This window comes from Corvus kubaryi, unplaced genomic scaffold (assembly GCF_017639235.1).
Source record: "Corvus kubaryi isolate FWS band 111438036 unplaced genomic scaffold, C.kubaryi_AGA036_p1.0 37385, whole genome shotgun sequence".
NCBI classification, from domain to species: domain Eukaryota; kingdom Metazoa; phylum Chordata; class Aves; order Passeriformes; family Corvidae; genus Corvus; species Corvus kubaryi.
Window position 1 is genome coordinate 1,768,937 of NW_024581127.1, and position 20,991 is coordinate 1,789,927.

The 20,991-nt window shown below is 46.6% G+C and overlaps 2 protein-coding genes across 5 annotated transcripts in view; one reads left to right on the plus strand and one right to left on the minus strand.

The window, feature by feature from the left end:
• The window catches only part of TRIM55 (tripartite motif containing 55), a 37,876-nt gene extending 25,621 nt beyond the window's left edge, over positions 1-12,255 (plus strand). For 2 of the 3 annotated variants that reach the window (XM_042036278.1, XM_042036276.1), the window contains one exon: positions 9,602-12,255. In XM_042036278.1, the coding sequence (XP_041892212.1) occupies positions 9,602-9,721 (120 nt within the window). In that variant the 3' untranslated portion in view covers positions 9,722-12,255. The remainder of the gene's footprint in view (positions 1-9,601) is intronic. The other variant, XM_042036277.1, reaches the window with a different exon arrangement.
• Positions 11,845-13,520, minus strand: CRH (corticotropin releasing hormone). 2 transcript variants are annotated; one of them, XM_042036280.1, is made up of 2 exons: positions 13,418-13,520; positions 11,845-12,870 (listed from the first exon to the last, which is right to left on the minus strand). In XM_042036280.1, the coding sequence occupies exon 2, from the start codon at positions 12,853-12,855 to the stop codon at positions 12,331-12,333; it is 525 nt and encodes a 174-aa protein (XP_041892214.1). In that variant the 5' UTR covers positions 12,856-12,870; positions 13,418-13,520; the 3' UTR covers positions 11,845-12,330. The 2 variants fall into 2 exon arrangements, with proteins under 2 accessions (XP_041892214.1, XP_041892213.1); XM_042036279.1 differs by lacking the exon at positions 13,418-13,520 and adding an exon at positions 13,049-13,411.
• Between the last annotated feature and the right edge of the window lie 7,471 nt (positions 13,521-20,991).

Sequence of the window (20,991 nt, forward strand, 5' to 3'; positions counted from 1 at the left end):
TTGCCAATCTGCTCAGGTAAGGAAGACAAGTACCCACTTTAAGCCAGCTGTTCCAAGAGGGATTTCTTGCTCAGGAGAAGGCAGTCTTTCAAGACTGGATCTTGAAGGAATGGTGCTAAGAAAGGGTCTTCATTCCCTCTGGCGCATCCGACTCAGTCTTCCCTCAGTTTCCCGCAGGGCAGAACAGGAAGTTAGCATCAGCCACAGGCATGGCCCAGGTAGCTCTCTTCCAAGACACCAGCTGCCGCTCCAAAGGCTCACTGCTCCCTGCAACAAGCGTGTTTAGTGCTAATGAAGGATCCAGAAATGTAGACAGCAAAAATCAGCTTGATATTTGCAATCTAGGTCTTGATATACCTGTATTTTACCTTTCCTTAGATAGAAAAGTGATAGGTTTATTTCTGTACCATTAAAAGATCTGCAAGGTTTGACTGAATGAAAATGGGTCATCTATTCTTCATGAAGCTGAGCTTTTTGTAGGAGACCATTGAATCAGCTGGTGCAGAAGCCCAAATCAAGCTCTGTTTCAATCTTCTTCCTAAACATCCCTTAAATTTCACCTGGGGGAAAAAAAGGCATTCAGCCTGTACCTGAACTATAGGGCAAACACTAGATGTAAGAAACTCAATTAACAGTCAAGAAATTCTGCCTTTGCTTCTCTGTAGTCAGAGAGTTGGGACTCAGTGATAGCAGCTACGTCAGTGGCCACTGGCTGATGTTCAGTTGGTGGCAAATTTTGCCTGTAAATTTCCATTTTGTATCTTGACTTTGTGCTTCAGGTGCATTTTTTCCCCTTGGTTTGGCAATACATGCAGAGGAAATCAGGAAAGTCTTGATTGTTCCTTTTTTAACACCTCTGTCTCCCTTAATTCTGAGAATTATCTGGGTGATTCAGAGGCAGCAGTGATGAGTCGTGAGGGCAATGCATTAAGACCAGCTTTCAGACAATAGTTTCTCATAATTAATATGAGTGGCAAATACTTCACCTGAAGTTTTACCTCAAATAGTCTGCTCTGCTATTTGTCTGGTGAGTCATAGATACCATCTGATTTATGGATATTTCTTTTTTTTCAGTCTATTACTAGTAAAAGGATCTCCACAATGACAGTTTGGACAAAATTATTTTTCCTGTTGAAATTAATACAAAGCCAGGCTCACCTAGACATTGTCTTTCTGTTACTAGCTCATTTAAATACTGACTTTTACCTCCATTCAACCTCCTCCTTCAAGCATCTGCTCATTGTTAAGGTGTTTGGAAAGGAAAATAGAATGTAAACAAAAAATATTTCTTAATCACGGATGAACTGTTGCTGGTTTAGATCACATTACAATAGATGTATGTCATAACTACACAAACCATCTGTTTGTGGAATATTTGGTTAGTTATCTTACTGCTTTGAGACAGCCCAGGCTTTCAGGGTAGCCATTCACTCCCCTCTGGAAAGCAGCACTGGTAGTCCTGTAACCATTAGAGATGGATCAATATTTAAATGCCAGCCTATCTGACTGAAAATCCCAGTGGTGGTAATTAGTTAACTGGGCCTGAGCCCCTATGTTTGGATAGTGTATCATTCCACTTGCAGGCCTTCCAGGCTGGTGAGCAGATGAGGGGCTGGACTGCAGCACCCTGCGGTGCCCACCTACCACACATTTAAAATGGAGATAAAGACCAGGGGGGCTGCATGCGCAGCCAAAATTAAATGGAAAAAAGGGAGACAGACATATCAAATGATGATGATTCAGTCTTATATCTCTTTCCAGGTGATATGTATTCCTGGCATCTTTGCAATAATCTTCAGGTCATTAAGTAAGAGACCGGTGACTAATTCAAAAAGCCTGTTATCCCTGGCTGCCAGCCAAGAGGTGCTGCGATGTTCAAACCATGCTACAGATGTCCAACACAGACATCATGCCTTTGACTGAGCAGAGAATGGGGATCTCATAATCCTGAAGGATAAGTGATCTGAATTTCTCATCGCCCTTTTCAATTTAGAGAGCACCCTATAAAATCTGCCTGAGTCTATCTCAGCCACTGAAGGTGGTGATTGAAATACAGATCAGTCACTCAGAGCACTCCTGGCTCAGCACTTCTGTACACAGAAGTGGTTTTTGTTCATGATGAAACACTTGCTGTATGACTTACTCTATTACAAAATGCCTTACCCAGAAAATACAGCTGTCATTTCCCCCATCAGTGCTGATGAGCCTCTTCAACGTCTGGCAAAGATTTGTTTTTAAAATAAATTCATTTTTGTATTTATGCAGAATTTCAAAATTTAATTTGATAAAATAAATAATTTTATTTTTAAAAAAATTGAGCTGGTGCCTGCCAAAATGCAGGTCAGTTCCAAGCTTGCTTCTGGTGACAGTGACCGCAATCTGTACTCTATACCCTGTCAATACCTGGTCAATAACTGTAATTGAATCCAAAGCTCTAAAAGCAGAATTTATCACAGCTTCCTTGGACGTCACCTGGGAACAGTGTGAGATGGACAGAAGAAAGATTGAATTAATATCTTGCCCATCACTTGGCTGAGTGCTGTGCAAGCAGGCAGGCATTGCTAACAGGCAAGCAGAGATTACAGTGTGAGATTTGACGTGACAGACATCCATCTGGGAAGTCACGGGGCTACTCACTGAGCAATCTTGGAGTTTTGGAGCAGAGTTGTAGCTTGGATAACAGCTTCAGTTGCTGTGGTTGCAGTAAGGAGAAGATTCAGGCAACTGGAGACATGGAAAAATGAGCACACAAAGGAAAAGTGGTAGCAGCAACAGCTGATGAGAGAAAAAATGTTGTAACTGTGGCCGAGACTTTCTTTTTCTGTTATGTGGTGGCTTTAAGGAATGGCACCAGGTTGCTTTAGCTGACAATCCAGCTTTTTGTCCTGCACCTCCACTGGATTTGTCTCTCAGAGGAACTGTGCTGTGCCCACAGCTCACGTACACCACTCTCACCCCCTGCACACTTACAAGAGCCCAAGTCAGTCACTCACTCACAATGTGAGCGGCACAGGATGAGCCTCCAAGCATGGGATGTGCATGTCTACACACCTCAAAGCTATGCTGGCTCTGTTATCTGATCCCATGAATGGAGCTCCAGTGTGAATCACAGTCTGAACTATCACTCTGTGTCATTCATTAGATTTACAAAAGTGCCATTTGCAGAGGAAGAAAAAGCTTTGATATACAAAAGTCCATATTAGTCAAAGGAAAGACTGCCTGACAGAGACAGACAGGACATTAAACCATTACTATTTTTGCCACTTCTCCCTGAAAGCTAATACCAAATTTTCTAGAACATGGATTAGATTGGTTACTGCCATGGAGAAGTTCTTGGAAGGTCTTTACTTCACATTTAACTTGTTAATCTGAAGTCATATCTATTTGTCTGACAAAGCAGCAGTAGGAGGAAGAGGGAAGAACTGGTAGCCATGAGTGGCACTGGTGACCAGCGGGTACCACGTGACCAGCACTTACTCCTGCAGCCTCTCAATATGATCCTTCCTTTGCTAGACAGTTCTCCAGCAGGGCTGGGAGCGAGCAGAAGGGTAGAAGGCTGATTGATCAGGAGGACCCAAAAAACCTTCACTCCAAGAGGAATGAAGAATGATGTGGATAGATGCAGGACAGACTGTCTGATCATGCAGCCCTAACATTCATGTGTTTTTAAGACTCTCCTCTTGGGTTTCCTTCATTTTCCAGGACAGTGGCAGGACTAGGTTTTATGCAAATGTGTAGTTAATTACTCTCAACAAAAAGTTGGACCAATGATGTGCAGCAATCAGTCAAATATTACACAAGTATGTTATTTCTGCCTTTTCTTCGAGTCATGAAAAAAATAGGTGACTTACATAAGGGAACTGTATTTCATTTGTCCCAAGTAATATTGAGGAGAAAGCTGCTTTCCCACACCATACTCTAATGCAGTTTCCACCACAGGTTCAAGTGTCTGGACCTCCATGTCGCATCGGAGGTGTGTGGAACCTATACCAAAATAAGCCAGTTGTGCTGTTTTCCTCTAAAATATATTTGATGTCTTTGAGATCGTTATGTAAGAGACTCTGCATTAGGCATTATCCGCATAATGTTAATTGTAGTATAATGATGATCTATTGAAGAAAGGCATTTCTTCCCTATGGACTTTTAAAGTTCATTACTGACCACTATTAAGAGAGTGATATATCTCGTTCTGTGACTGATGGAGCTTGTCTGTGCATATAATTTTGTCTGCTACCTTATGTATTTCTGTGGCAGGTAATTGCAGCAATTATTTTGGAGAATGCTCTGTTGATTCCCACTGATAAAAAAGATCCATGCAAAATAAGCAGCCTCTTAGCTTTGACACAATATTGTTGTGATATACGTGACAGCTGCCAGGTGTTATGCTGAAGGAGCTAGACTGCATAAAAATATGAAAACAAAATGCTTAAACTAAAGTTTAAACCATTTAAAAATAACCTGTTGTGCTCCCTTTGTTTCCGCTGCCTGGAAGTGTTGAGTGCCAGAAGTGTAACACTTGACATTTGAGGCAGACAAACATAGCCTACAGATTCTGTGATTGCTTTGCAACCAGCTAGCATTTTTTAATCATGCCTGTTCTTGTCAACACTGGGGGTTGTTTCTAAACAAGCCAGCTAAAAATGGGAATTAAATTTAATTTCTTGCTCATTTTCTGAGGCTACAGAAACCCTAGAAGCAAGGAACCTGTATTTTCACAGCTTCTCTCTCCAAGACCCACACTTCCTAACAAATTCACACCCTTGCTCTCCTGCCGGATCAAGAGGAGGCAGTGAAGGCACTGGGTAGTTCGTGTGCCTCTAAGGGTGGGGATCAATTTTTTCCTCTGGAAGCAAAGGTGATTCAGGAGTTTCTGGCCAAATGGCCCTGCTTCTTATTGCTGCCCAGATGCCACCACTTACAGGGCATTTGTGCTGAGGCAGCTGTTTGTTGAGCTGTGCTGAAATCAAATCATTCAAATGATCCAGGTTTAAAAATATCTTCCTTCACCTCAAAAAAACCAACAAAAAAATTAGTGTCATTCCAGTGACATTCCCATTCTTAGCACAGCCCTTCAAAGAGCTGTAGCAATGCAAATGGGCAGTGAACCGTGGAACCAAAGCAGGAAGAGGTAAATGGGGACCCAAGAGGCAGAACCTGCTTTGGTTAGCATTATTGCTCCAGAAAACATTCATATAAATAGTAACCGCTTCATCCATCTGCGTTAAAGTAGATTTTGAAGCCATTCAGCCCTTCACCTTTCCTCCCCACTTCCTAAATTTAAGAGTTTGTGATCTTGTAAAAGTAATAGTGCAAAGTTCTGAATTCCTATCCAGGAGTTTTCTGATATCCTGAAATACTTGGCTGGAATCTTTCTCGTGTAATTGCTTAAAAGCCAGATCTAGTCTAACCCAGTCACCCGGAGTGTCTCTAGAGTCAGTAGAAAGAAACAGGTACCTCCAGAGGGCAATCCACTTCTTTGAGGATGGCACAAATCACCCTCTGGTTGTGCCTTTCTCTAATCACTCCCATTAGAGGGGATGAATAGAGTTTGCTTGAGTGGATATCTGGTTTCTGGATGACTAAAGTTTATCAGTATAGATCCCAGCCTTGGTACCTAAAAGCTATGGAGATTCGTGCTGGTAAAGCAGAAAACAATGTGTAGACTTCATTGTATTTCAAATACCTAAAGGGCCTAGACTGCCTATTTTTCCCCAGCATAAATAGAATAACTTCTGGGACCTAATAAATGAAAATGTTATGATAAATCATCCCATTGACCTCTTTCCTTGTGTCCACACCTTTTTACAAGAACTTTATACAGATTTAAGCAGAGCCCTGCTTAAGGAAGCAAATGAAAGATGCTGAATATCTGCAACTTTGAAACGACTCATCAGGCTCAACTCTGAGATCCTTATACTACTTATTCATGCAAATTCTAGTGTGCCAGATGCTGAGGAGTGCTGAATGGCTGCTCAGTGGGAGTTGTGGTTACTCAGCACCTCCAAATAATTGGCATGTAAACTCCAGCCTGGACTTTGCTTATGGGAAAAACAAAACCAGCCATCAGTCATGCACAGTGTGCTTCCCTCCCCACTTCATGAGCTGGCCTGGTGAAAATTCCTGGTGCTTATTGAAAGCACCATCTGATGTCACTCAACACCACAGGGGAAAACATAAATCAAAGTGTAAGTATTCAGCACTCTCTCAGCATTGGCCTAATGTAATTAATGTAATCTGAGGTAAACAGTTTAGTTATTCCTTATTACTTTTAGGGACCCAAAGGGTTGGGACTTGTTATTTTAGGTAATGTGAAAACCGAGCCCTATCCGTGAGATCTCCAAGGCAAAGATAAAGCTCAGGTAGAAGCTTGACAACAGTTACCTAATAGCAATGGACAAACACAATAAAGTGTTGAATCTGGACTGTCTTACAGGCATGTGGCAAGGGTTGTGCCATGCTCAGCACAGAGCTTTCCTCTGGCAGCAGAGTAGGGTTGCAGTAACAGGGAAATCAAGATAATCCAGCATGAGATTATGAGGACCTACAGAGCGGTCAGATGCCTGAATCCCAGTGACACTGAGTAGACCTGCTTCTGCATTCTGTCTTTCACAATCACAGCCTGGTTCCAAACAGGTCTTTTTCTGTAAAATCTACAGCTGAAATCTTTGTCTCAGACAATTCCAGCACACTGTATAACTCTGAGTTGTGTGGGCTGCTGTTGGAAGAATGGATTTAATAACCTGGACAAAGTTGTTGCTGGCGCCTTTTGATGGTTTCTTGTCTTACATGAAGAGAGCATACCTCAGTCACTGTATGATTCAGAGACAAACACTAAAGTGTCACAGGTGTGAAAACACAAGGCTAAGAGCCAAGTAATGGCGCTACTGTCAGTTTTGTGCTTGCTTCACTCCTGGCTGGGTGTGATGGAAAATGATTGGTCGTGGAAAGGCACATCAAGGTATTGCAGACTGGCAGCCTGCTGAGTCCAGCAAGGTGCAAGGAGCAAATGCTTCATCCAGCCAAACCCAGTGGGAATGCGTTGGAGTTCCAGCATTGTTTTGCTGACACAGAAAGATGTCATCACAACAAAATATGAAGGAGTTATCACATTATGAAATACAGTTTTGGCAGTGATGCAGACAAAGATTGTTGTGCTTGAAGTGCAGTACCAGCAGCACTGGTTAACAGGGTAATGTAGTCAGCTTGCCAGTCTAACTCATTACATTGTGCTTTCTTTCTTCTTATATATTGGCTCCAAATCCTATGAAGCACCCAGCATAACTTTAAACTCATAGGTAGTTCTTTGCTTCAAAGTTAATCTTGATTTAATGTAAATTTCTGGATAGTGGCTGGTTGGAAGAGCAGGTGGAAGTGCTGAAGGAAGCCTGCCTTGCATCAGAAGAGAAATTACAAGGTACCAGTGTGGGTTAAAGAAAAAAAAGAAAAAAAAAAAAAAAAGCAGGAATTGTGTTTTAAACCTCTTGCCAGTCCTAGTCCTTTATAGGGTGAGAAGTGAGGAGGGTTTTCCCATGCCTGCTTACACACACTGCTGAGGGCTTGGTGCACAAAATTGCACAACCAGTTTCAAAATTACTCTAAGCTAGTCCAGGCACTCTGACTGCCCTTCCAAAAATAAAGGCAAAATTTTCAGCATCACAAAAGGCTAATAAACCACCTACGCTCCTGCATCTACCAAGATCAAGAGAGTGCCAAATGCCTTATAACTCAGAAAGTCTGGCTGTGTATTTACTGCTGATACCTGACTTTTGTAATCAGGTTGAAAGATTTGCAATCAGCACTTTCCAGGGCTGAGAGGCAGATCTTCTATAATCAGGACTCAATTAGCTACCTGCCTTTCAGCTGAAGATCTGGCCCCCTGGGCCCAATTCTTTACCATACTTTTGCATAAGCCTAGGAGACAGCCCTTCTCACCAGCATTGCTAGAAATGGACTTTTGCATTCAAGTAGGCAGCTGTTTCTCCCATGATTTTCACCATGCTTGTGCTCTCAATAAAGTACATTATAAAGTTAGCAAGCAAAAGCTATTTTTGTCTGCAAGATCCCTCTCCATAAAAATTTTTTCTGGGTCCTGTATGTTGCAGTGAGTAGCAAAGAATCTAAGTCAAAGATTGGTCCACATTTCAAATAGTAAAGCAATTTCTCAGGTAATATTTCACTGAAATAAATAGGGCTGTTTCAATTTAGAGCAACCAAGGATCTTGATTAAAATGGTACTGTGAACTCTAATTAGATATAAATAAAGAAATTGGGATCTATTTCTCTTCATACCTTCATGCTGTCTTGTTTGTTGGTGACACTTAAGTAGGTAGTAACTGGAATGAAGCCCAATAGCCAATTTATGCTTAGCACACCACTAGTTCTTACTTATTCCTGTAGTACAATTTAACAGTAAGTACTTACAAAAATGCTTAGGAAAATCATCCATCCCATGCTTCAGTTCCTCACAGGCAACCCTGCTTCGATGTTTGTTGCTGGATGTGTCTATTAGCAACACTGCTTTGGTAACTTTCTGCTTTAGGACAATTCTACAAATGATCAAGATGTTAAAATTCAGAGTATACTACTTTGTCATTTTCCCTCTATTGAGTAGTATGTTGACATCAAATAGTTCACCTGAGATCATGCTGAAGTTTCCAAAGTAAGCTAAAACCCTGCACAAAGAAGACTGGCATCAAGACTGGTTTAATTTTAAGAATGTACAATAATGCGTGTGCATCTAGGAGCATAGAGGGCAAAAATATCCTGTATATTGCAAGTTAAATTGTGGTTTTAATGATGAAGACACGAGGCTTTCCTTAGCTAGCAAATCACCCATTTTTACATATTTTATCTTTGATAGGATTTCTGATACTATCACAAAGCAGTCTTCATACGTTGCCAAAGGGATCTGGAGCTAGTAAAATATTTCTGCCTATTACACTGGTCTGTTAAATATTCAACTAATTTTAGAAATTCCTTTTATTAGCAGCTACAGTATATCATGTCCAGATTCCTTTTTCTACTCTAAGTGTAGGATACCTATGCAAACAAAAGAGGGATATAAACGGAAGTTTATATCTCTGTATTATTTATTTCCTGTTCCTCATCTGAGTTAAATTGAAGTGAAATAAATATTAGAAGACTTTAAAGAAAAAAAAAAAAGAAAACACTTCCAAGGCAGATTTCATAACAGCAGAACAAGTATCATTTTGAGTGGCAATGCACTGGCAATAGCATTTGGCTCTGGTTCACATCAATCTGGAGGCCCAGCTACACAAGCCAAGCTGGCTCAGGATCCCTTCTGAACCGGCATTTATCACCTTCGGTGCAATAATATTCCAGAGGTCAATTCAGGACTAAACCCTTTCCACAGATGCAACACGCTCACCCAGCATAATCCTACTCAGCCACTGATCATGGCAAAAATCCCTCTGGCTTCTTTGGCGTTAAAAGTCCGTCTTAGCTTCCCAAATTTCCATGCTCCCTGCCTTTTGCCTTCTTTCCCACTTCATTCTGTTTCCCTGCATGTTGTGAAATCTTACGGATCTTAATGCAATGCATATTTTCTTCTTCCATTTATCAACCTTTCCTTCCTTTGCAGACTGGTTCTGAACCATACCCTCAAGGACGAGTGGAGGAAGCTCCCGTGAGCAGTGAGAGGGGTGACGAGCTGGCTCGTCATGTCTTCTCCTTCTCCTGGTTGAACTCACTGAATGAATGATGACTCACTCTGGCTGGCTTCTGGTGTGCTTCTCCTCGGAAAGACCGTGAGCACAGGCAGCCTGGCTGCAGTCAGCAAAGAAACTGGCCTGGAAAGGGACATCCAAGCAGGTTTCATTCCTAGGAACTCAGCTAACCTCCACATCGTACCCTTGAGATGACAGACCTGAGAGGGAGGGGAGCATGGGGACAGATTACTATATGTATTGTAGTCAGAGTGTTTTCCAATAATTTCTTGCTTCCAAGGGGAAAGAAGCATCACTACAGCTTTAGGCTGAGCACTGCTAGTGTTTTGTAACTCACTTGATGGCACATCCCCATGTAGGTGTAAACACTTCACCAATGTTCTTAGCTAAAATGCTGGTATGATATTCTCTAGTAGCATCCTTTGCCAAAAGAGTGCTTCTCCTCAGTATCCTCCTGCATCCCTGCTTGTCGGTGCTGGTGACTTCAGTGACACTATCATGTCCTTGGCAGCCCCGAGTCAGGGTTGTGTCTAACAGTACTGGTGCCTCCCAGGCTGCGGAGGCTGAACACGGGAGGGAAGAAGGAAGCTGCCATTTCTTCCTTTGCACTTGCTCTTCCTACTAAACCACAACAGATGACACTTACAGAAACATGTTATTTGTAAGGAAGATTCCCAGTGGCAGGAATGAGGAAGATGCACACATCAAAGGCACTGGCCAAGACCCCCACACAGCTCTGAGTAGGGCTCTCGGGCAGTTGCTGAAGTGCTGCCCAGTCTGTCCAGCCGTAACCTGTGTCTGTGTCTTCTCAGCCATCAGTGTGTGTACAAAAGGGGACATGTTCTTACATGAAACCAGAGTGTGATTAGGTGGTCACAGGTACTCACTCAAGGTTTAATCTGAAGCCCCTGTGCTGTGCTGTAGAAAAGGCAGATGCTGTCTGTCCTGTTCGGTGTGCATTGCAGATGTTGAGCCATCAAATGAAATCAAATTTGTGTCTTAAAAGAAGATTTACAAGTTGTACTGAAGGCGACACTCTGATTTTTGTCACTGGGAGCAGGGTGTCAACACTCAGTAGTGTTTAAGAGAGACTGGCAGGCTGCCGGGAGTGCTTGGTGCCATAGGGGACCAGGTGTCAAGCTCTGCACTAGGATTACGTGTGGATCTTTCCCAAATCCCCGAGCCAGGCCCTCAATGCACTGTTTTGGCAGGAGCCTGTGTGGGGCCGTAAGGCTGCGCTGTGCCCCAGCAGGACTGGTGAGCTGGCAGTGCAGACTGGTTAGCAGGCTGTGTGGGGTCAGCCCCCGTCCTGGACACCCGTCGCTACCGGCCCGAGTGACATCAACCCTCACTGGTATCTGTTTTCCCTGGAGAACGTTCCCTGGAAAACTCTCCTGCGAGAGTTTTGGAGGGCTGCACAGGCAAGCTCCGCGCAAAGCTTTGGAACTCCCACAGCCCAGAACGAGCGCCTCCCAGCACCGCCACCGCATCGCCTCCGGCTGCTGGAGCAGCTTTTCCCTGGGATTTTGGTTCGGGGTGAGGGATTTACTATTTTCTCCCAGTCGTCCTGGAGATTTCCCCCAGCTCCTCCCGGGAAGTTTTTCCACACCCACTGCCGCCTCCCTAGAGCCCCTGGGGGGGACCCCGCTTGGGCACCGCCGTCGGGACGGGGGAAGCCGATGCAGGGAGGAACCTGCCCTTTTGGGGTGCGGGGAGGATACGCAGAGCCAGAACGAAAACGCAAAAGAGATGCCGGAGCGCCTCACCGCTTCCCCATTGCCGCTCCCCGGCGGGAGGAGGCTGCCCGATCCCGGCCACAGCGGCAGGAGCCAGGAAGCCCCTTCGGGGGGCTGCTGAGGTGGGATTCGGCAGCGCTGGGGGGCACCGATTTGACCTCGACAGCCCGTTCCCGGGAGCAGCCTGCGCCGAGGGCGGCGGCGTGGGGCAGCCCCCGTGCAGGGCCGGCGGCGTCGAGGCGCGCCTGTGGGAGAGCCCGCGGAGACCGGGCTCCCCGGGGCAGGGGCGGGGAACATCCCTGGGGAGATACAGGACTCCCCGCGGCTCTGGGTGTCCACGGCCGCGGGTGCCCTCCCCGCCCTGGTAAGCGCTGAGGGAGGCGGAGCAGCCCTCAGGCGTCTAGGCAAGAAAGTCTATCAAGTCATCTTTACTTTGCAGCTTTTATTAAAAATATAAATATTAAACATTCTCTTACACAACCAAATCGACCGAGCGCTGAAAAGATGTTTTATTGTGAAAATGTTTACAGGAAAAAAAGTGGATTGAAAGTAGCTTACAGAGATTCCCCCTCCCACCTCCCTGCCCCCAGCAGAAAAGTTTTCTGTCTTCTTGGCACCATTTCTTCCAATGCTCACACATCCCTACGTAGCGATGGCACTAGAATAACTGGGAAATGGAGAAATAAATAAAGGTAGGGGAGGTTACGAACGACACTCGTGTTTCTGCACTTGGTACACGGTTGTGCATGCTAGTCAAGGGACAGAGGCTGTTCGGAGTACACCCTTCTAGGTTTAAAGCTATATAAAAATAAAGAGATGACATCAGAGCAGCACTATGGTACATCGGACGGTGTAATTATTCTTGTGCTAACTGCGGAATCTCTTTGGCAAGGCGGGGAGGGGCCGTTTCACTTCCCGATTATCTCCATCAGTTTCCTGTTGCTGTGAGCTTGCTGCGCTAACTGCTCGGCTCGGGCCATCTCCAAGACTTCTCGCAGGAGGTGGAAAGTCAGATCCAGAGAAATAGGGGGCTCCTCGGATCGCTTCTCCCTCTCCACGGCCTCACCCTCGGCTTCGCCCTCCTCTCGGCTTCCCGGCGAGCGCTCGGGCAGCTGCTGCAGCTGTTGAACCGCCGCCCGGAAAAAGTTGCTGGCGGAGGCTTCGGGGTGTAGGTGGCTGGTGCTGCTGGAGGAGGCGGAGAAAGAGCCAACGGGTCTCTTGTGAAGGTTGCCCAGGCGCAGGAAATACTCTTCTCCCATGCGGAGCAGGACGGGCAGAGTTTGCTGCTGCTGCTGCTGTTGTTGCTGGAAGAAATCTGGCTGGTGCAGAGCCCCGGGGGCGGGTGCCGGGCTCTTGCTGAGAGCTCTGCACTCCTGGCAGGGCAGGAGGGCGACCAGCAGGATTCCCGTGGAGACCAGCAGCGGGATCTTCATGATCGGGGCCCAAACCTGCGGGGGCAGACGGGAGACGGGGTTTGGGTTACAAAGCCGAGCCGCGGCGGCGGGGAGGGCAGCGAGCAGCCGGGGAGGGGGCGTCCCCGCCGCCGCTGTCCCGGTGCTGAAACGCGCCGCTCCGCGCCCCTCCGCGCCGCTCCGCGTTCCGCACACCACCCCCGGCCACGCTCACCCCGGCCCGTCCACCCGCGCCGTCGAGGCGGCCGCTCCCCGCAGAACAAGCCCGCGGAACAGCCCCGCGGGGCGGCTCCGGGCTGCGCCGGCAGCGGCTCCCGGGGACCAGGCTGGGCTGAGCCCCTGCGGAGAGTCCACGCGTGTTCTCGACCCGCGCCTCTTCACCCACCCGGGGCGAGGGGGAACGTGGGGGGCCTTTGGCGGGGCGGCTCTCCCCACGAGCTGCGGGGTTCGAGCGCCCGTTCCCCACCTCCCCACTCCTTGTCCGGCCAGGACAGTTCCCCGTATCCCGCGGGACACCGCGCTCAGCCCCGCTCAGCGCAGGGCAGCGCATCCGCTGCGCACCCGGGCGCGGCCCCGCACCTACCTGGGGCGGCGGTGGCGGCGGTGGGGCAGGGCGGGCGGCGGCGGGACTCGGCGGTGCCCGGCGTCCCTTCCTCTCGCTCTCCCTCGGAGCCGGCTCCTGGCGAACTTGGGATCAGATTTGGTAGTAATCAGAGCCGGGGCGCGGGATTTTTATAGCTTAGACCCTCTCCTGGAATCACGCAGAACTTGCCTAATAAGCTGACGCTCTCCTGACAGCCCGATTGCGTGCCCCGATCTACTGCTGAATAAATCATGGGGGCCCGTCGGAGCGGCGATGGGCCGAGTTTCGCTATCGCAACCCCAAATCTCACGTCCAATTATATCAACAGATATTTATCGCCTCTGCAGTGACGTCAGCCGGGCCGGGGGCCGGGGAGCAGGATGCCCCCCCCACCCCATTGACAAAAATACTTGAATGAGATTTCCTAGCGGGCGCGTACTATGAGAGGTCACTCCGGGGAAACTTTCCACTCACGGGCCGGCCCGCGGGGAGGGACCCGACCCGAGCGGGGTCGAGACTGCTATCCCGAGCGATCTCCTCTATCCCCGCTCTTTCCCGGCCCCCCGGCCTCCGCCGCCTCCGAGCCCGCCCGCACGGGGCGACAGTGGCGGGTCGGCGCAGGAGGCTCCTCGGGACGCGTGTTTTGCGTGGGTCCCGTCTTTGCTCCGCGACCGAGCCGAGCCCGCGGGGAAGAGGCGGAGCAGGTGCCACTGCCGGGAGGGACCCACGGCAGCGCTGGCACCGGCGGTGCCAGGGACCCCGCCAGCGGGAGAGGGGGCGCAAAGCCCCCGGGGGTGGCGGGGAAGCCGCCGGGGCCGCCCGGGAGCATCTGCCGGGGCAGGGAGCGTCGCCGGGGCAGGGAGCGTCGCCCGGGCAGCGCTCCGCCCGCTCCTTCTCCCCTGCCCCCGCTGCTCGCCCCGGCCCTGGCTCCGCGCTGCCGGCACCCGCTCCCCCGGTCCGGCCCGTGCTCCTCTCCATTGCTTTCCCACTGTTTCCGAGGAGGCAACAACTGCTCTTTTTTCTCCTTCTCGACTCCACTAGCTGATCGTTCCCACCTCTTCAACGCCGTGGCCGTGTGCTTTCCCTGTGCCCTCCCCAGCTAAGGCACTCCCCTCCAGCCTGTCCCAATCCCACGTGGAGCTTTTTCCCAAGTGTTCTCCCATGACCATTATGTCTTCCGGCTCCAGACTATACTACTACACCAATGTCTTCACCTGGGTTTCTTGCCCTTTGATCTCTTCAAGAGTTAGTGCTGGCAATAGAAATAACTTCTGCCCAATACCCATTCCACGTGTAATGTGTGTTCTTCCATTTTTGCATCCCATCATCTTTGCCTCTCAGTCCTCCTTCTCCACTGCCTCTGTTGCAGCATCAGTTATATCCCTCCCCTTAAAATGGAGAACTTTACAGAAAACCTGCTGGTTTTATCTTGCCTAGACAAGAAACTGCTGGGGTCATGCACCTGAGTGTCTCCCATCATAATGAGGAGTTGGGACAGAACAGGTGGTCATATGCTATTGAGGTGAAGTAAGTGATAAATCTGAAATCCATTTCCTTAATAAAATAACAAAGTTAAACCCACTTAATGTATGAGGTTGGCCACAGTCCAGTTCTGAGTATCTCCTTAGAGATGCTCTACACTTCAATTTTAGTTATACCTAGCTCCAGCTTCAGATGCTTTTGGCAACGTGCCAAAAATCAGATCTTGTGTAGCATGAAGGAACACATGGTAAAATAAATAATAATACCAGAGATTTAGCTCTTCAATACCACTTTTTGCTCAGGCATTCATGAACTGAAATGTGTATTACAGAACAGAATATGTTGTGTAGCTAGTCACAGCAGCAGCTATTTGTATGCTTTTAAAGCATGTCAGCACAGCTTTCAGTGAGAACAAGAGGTTCAAAGAAACAGGAGCTAAATTCAATCATTTGATGGAAAATGTAAGAGGCACTTATTAAACTCAAACCCTTCAGATGCACTCTGGGGTGGATTTTATCACAGTGTCTCCATTTTTAGGTTTAACATACTCTTTAAAGATGCAGAAACCTCTTAAAATAATGTGACATAAATGTAAAAAAGGAAGAATTTTGATCCAAATAATATATATATTTTTTGGTGCTAGGGCTGAGATCTGGGTAAGACAGAGCTGCCTTTCTTCAAAAGATTGATGCCAGTGAGAACTGGCCCAGGTTATGTTATGTTTTTAATAATTTAAATTAAATTTAAATTAGGTCTCTTTAGGCAGATAGTTTTGTCCCTTGAGGAAATCCGGGTATAGCAAATGCAACATAGAAGCAGGCTAGGGTCCTCAAGCTTTCACAAGAGCTGTACAACCTGCCAGTTTCCTCTCCTCCTTTTTATTCCTCACCTTGGCTCTGAGCAGGGTCTGCAGTGTCTCACACAAGCTTGTTTCTAAGCCAACATGGTCTTATTACCCCACTTTCCTCATAGCTCCTGAGTGATGTGTGAGAGGGCTTGCAGCAGTGCAGGGAAGACTGTGAGACAGTTAGATCTCTTGATAATGAGGAATATAAAATATCACAGGTACATAAACCAAAAAGTACTTCCCTCAGCAGTTCAAATGCAGAACTGACTGCCTAGGAATATAAAAGTCCTTTCTCCAGAATCACTAGTTTTTGAGTGAAATCTCAGCTGTCACTCCTGAAGGAGATTGCAACAGAAGAAGTCTTGGCTTCTCACCAGAGGGGTGAAAGACTAGGAGGATATCAGGTACATCTGGATTAGAGATTTTTGTTTTGTGATATAGTTTGAGATTAGCATACCCTTCATAAGAAAAGTGTTCATATTTGACTCACTTTGCAAACATCAGGAGCAAACAGAATTTTTAGTGAATCACAAAATAACATTGTCTAGAAACAAAAAGCACTATTGAAGCCCATTTCCTCTCCTCTGACTTGGGTTGAGTGTTTCTGCCCTTTAGCCTTGGTGATCTCAAACTCAGGCACCTACTGAAAAGCAATTACAGCTACTCTGAGGTAGCTAAGGGAAAGAAAAAGCGTGCCCAGAGCCTGATGCACCCCACAGCAAAAGAGCACCTTCAGGTTTCTGGAGAAGTTCACCTTGTTCCCTTGTCTATAAAGGGAGTGCAGACAACCACCTTTGCCTGGTCACTGAATCCTTAGACAGCAATGTGAGGCGAGAAGAATCCCGTCCCCACTGATTGACCATAGCAGAGAGATCACACAGTTCTAAATATAGTGATACAGAGAGGGTGATGTTAAACTGAGGGCATGGCTCTTACCCCAGGTATTTTTGAAGATGTCCAACTACACACATAGAAGGACACACACTAGATGTAGATCAACTTTCTACCACAGTGCAATATTTCGTTACCCCTCCAGCCTTTGTCAGAAGGCAGTAAGGATTTTTTGCATTGCTGAGTTCAGCAAACATTTCCACATCTCACAGTACTCCACACCCTTCACGTTATCCCCATCATTCTTGATCCCTGTGATCAGCTCTCTAACACGGGATCTTGCAGTTAGTGACTATTTCAGGTGAACTCAGCTCATCTCGCCCACTCTGAGATGCCAGCAGTCATGCACTGACACATGTATATGTCACACTTCCATTTCACCTTTTTGTAGTCCTGATACAAAGAACTTTGTATCTGATAGTCATAAATATTATGGGTTCTAGGACCACTGAGAGAAAAAGTAAAGAAAAAATCAGGGTATCTTACTATGCCTGAAGGTGATAAATCACTTTAAGAACAAACTACCTTTTCCTATTATTCCTCAGCAGACTGAATTTGCTAGAATACACATAGAGAACCTCAATTAAAGTGAGTTATAAAAATCATTCAAAATTAATCAATTAAATACAAAAATGTATGCTGTAGGTCAGGACGAAAAACAAAACTGATAAGGATTTCAGCTATCTGTCCTTGCTTCTGACCGCAGAAGTCTTCAAAATTCTCTCATTCACTTTTAATTTCTCTTTCATTTTTCAATCACCTCCCTCCAGGAAGGAAGTCGCATGCTCCTGTCACAGAGACTTTCTGTGGTACACTTTAATCTTATAGCAGAGCTCCACCTATAACTTGTAACAGATTTTCCTACAGTCCTGTGAGAGAGAAAGGAAAGCACCTTAATTTCCCAAACTTTCTAGTGCGGAAAACAGCATGAGAGGGTGAAGAAATTTATCAGGTATCCCTCCAGGAATTGTGTAAGAAGCAGGAGTGAATCTTGCACCATGTGAGACCAAGTTCATTAGCTTGACCAGAGGACTATTTTCATTCACCACTTCATATTCATACTCTTGATCCCAGACATCTGCCCACAAGACAAAATTTTATGGGTTTGGGGGTCCCAGCAGAAGGAAAAATTCCTGAGGAATATCCTCTTTCTTCCACCATGTCTGGGAAGAACACAGCCGTTCCCAGCAGCTCACACACAGGTGGATTTGCAGGGACAGTTTTCATCCCAAAGCCTGATCCCCAGTTGAGCAGGGCCCAGTGTGCTCTGCTCAGGAATCCCAAGCATGGACCTACTGCCCCAGCCAGAGCCTTCCCTTTGCCCAAATCCCTGCCTGTTCATGGGGATATTCCCACCAGCAAGTGTAACACAGGGAGGAGCTGCTTCTATACCCTCTTGGACAACACCAAAAAGCACTTCTGGAGGCCTCACAGCATTGCTCTCTTCTGAGCAGGGAAGGGAGTTGCAGAAGCTGGGAGAAGTGTGCAGGCAGCAAAGTGCTGCTCCTCTCTCCTCCTGACAGCCCTCATTCAGGGACACAACAGCTGACCTTTATATATACCTCACAAGACTTGTCAGCTGCTATTCTTGCTTTCAAACAAGGGCTGGAGAAGGCTGCACAGGCACGTGCATGAGCCCTCTATGCTGTTAATGATAAAGCTGCAGGAACTAATCTCGCAGTTATTGGTAGCAACAAGGAAATCCATCAAGCAGGCATGCCCCAGGAGTGCCGAGCGATTGGTGTTCCTGGTTGTCTTGGTGTCTGGATACATTTGGCCATGAAAGAAATTTTGCTGGTTAGCTGAGTATCCAATTTGCCTGTCTGTCGTTGGCACAGACTGAGGCAAGGACAAGGATTTGGGTTTGCATCTGGCATGCATCTGGAACAAGCTGCTGAGATAGCCATGTTCACCCTAGTTCAGAGCGGCAGAGATAAGGACACACGCAGACACGATGGACAGCAGGGTATGGCTGCAGTGAGCAAAACAGGGGATGCTGAGCCAGGGGAAGGCAGGCACTGGGCACACCACTGGCCAAGGGGAAATAGAGGAAATCAGGGTGGACCTTCAGGGAAGGGCAGGGGGGCAATTCCACAGTGCCTCTCACCAGGAACATCTCTGTCCTGAGAGGTTAGAGCCCAGAACTGACCCTTAACTTGGTGCTGGGAGAGGGGCACAGAGGGGAGCCAAGAGTGCTGTAACCGTATTATGGATGGCTGTTGGCAGCTTTGTTCCAGGAAGTCTGTGAGGAACTGTCCACAAAGGCCAGGAGCAGATGAGAGCCTGTCTGCCCAGGTAGGATGTCCCTATGGGAAAGACCACTGGGCCAGCGATGGATTCAGCCTTCAGACACACCACTGACACCAGGGACCCTGCCTTGATCTTATCATGTGCAGCACCAGGCCTGTCATCAGCCATTAGTGTCAGCAGCAAGATTTAGTGCTGTTTGCTCTGAAGTTGTAGCTGTGTCACAAGCATGGGGGAACCAGGCAGCCAGGGTAACAGATCTGAGCACTACCAGAAAATTCAAGAGAAACATTTGAGCACAGCTGGGCTGGTGTGGCATTTTCCAGCATCCAGGCAGAAGACATTTGAGCAAACTGCTGGATCAATGTTCTTTTTCACTGTTTTCCTGTTGGAGAAGAAGGTAATGAAATAAATGCTCAAGTTTTAATTTGCAGGAAATGAAACCCTCATTCAGCTGCAAAACATCCACCATGTGTGCTCATTGTGAGCCAAGATCTTCTTCATAGTCATAGAATCACAGAATAGTTTGGGTTGGAAGGGACCTTTAAAGGTCACCTAGTCCAGCCGCCCCACAACAAGCAGGGACACCTTCAGCTGAATCAGAGCCCCATCCAAACTGATCTTGAAGTTTTCCAGGGAGGGGGCATCCATCTCTCTGGGCAACCTGTTCCAGTTTTACCACCCTCATCATAAAATAATTCTTCCATATATCTAATCTAAATCAACCCTCTTTTAGTTTAAAACCACTACCCCTTGTCCTATTGCAACGGGCCCTGCGAAGAAGTTTTTCCCCATCTTTCTCATCAGCCCCCTTTAGATACTGGAAGGTGCCCTAAGGTTTCCCCAGAGCGTTCTCTTCTCCAAGCTGAACAACCCCAACTCTCTCAGCCTTTCCTCATAGGAGGGCTGTTGCAGCCCTTCAATCATCTTTGTGTCCCTCCTCTGGACCCACTCCAACAGGTCCATATCTTTCCTGTGCTGAGGACTCCAGAGCTGGATGCAGCAATGTAAGACACTTTATATATTCACATGTAAGAGTACATACAACATGGGAATGAGACTGAAAAATGAAAACTGAGTAGAGGGGGGAAATGATCAGAGAAACTAAAGGACTTCTGTGATACCAAGGGCAACTCCTGCTCCTGGAATCTTGTTATGACTTCAACTGTTGCTAAAAAAAATAAAAATTAATTTTCAAGCTTGAGGATATCATCCGGCCATATCATCAGGGCTGAGAATCCCCAAATAAACACCAGAAGAACTGAGAATTAATCTTCTTTTAAAACCTTCTGATTCTGAAAACATCTCAATATCTGGGGGGAAAGGAGATGAGGGCAGAACAATTTTGGAGTACTTGAGATGTTGCAACTGCCTTCTCGCTCCTTTCAAGTGAGGAAATATGGGAAGAAATACAAACACTATCTATCTTGAATGACTGGGCAACGAGCTATATATAGAACCTGCTCTGTCCTACTTAAGTTATGACTAATGCTAAACAATTAGAAATTCAGATGTCTGAATATTTGAAGTAGCAAACATCTCTAATGCACCATTTGTTGTTCATTAAAAAGAAGAATCAAAGTCTCTTTAAGCTCTGACTAGGCTGCACTTAACAGGTGCATGTTGCTGGAAGTGGAGCCCCATGAGACTAATTGCAAGGGATAATGAACAAGATGAGGCGTTTCTTGGAAAAAAGATTGTTGTCTTTATAATGACCATACTCACACCAGAGACTGCAAATTCTTTAGGGAAGGGACTTTCTTTTTTGTACCATGCCTGCCTGGTGTCTAGCACAGCAGCGCCCTAGTCTGTGACTAGGAATCCTAAGTGCTACTGCAATTCAAGCAGTACATTATAGTAAATAGTAGTATTAAATTAGCTGGGAACATGAAGTTGGTTTTCATCAGCATCTCTGGTGTACAGGATCAACAAACATTTCTCTAAGCCAGAGGCCAATGGAGTTTATTTGAAAACACTTCATTTTTATGAGAAGACAATGCTAATACAAAGCTACAGTTTACTCTTAGGATTTTGGCAGAACTTTTTGTCTGGTCCCTCTAATTCAGGGCTGCAGTGTCTGGAGTAGGTTTTCATACAGCCAAGATGA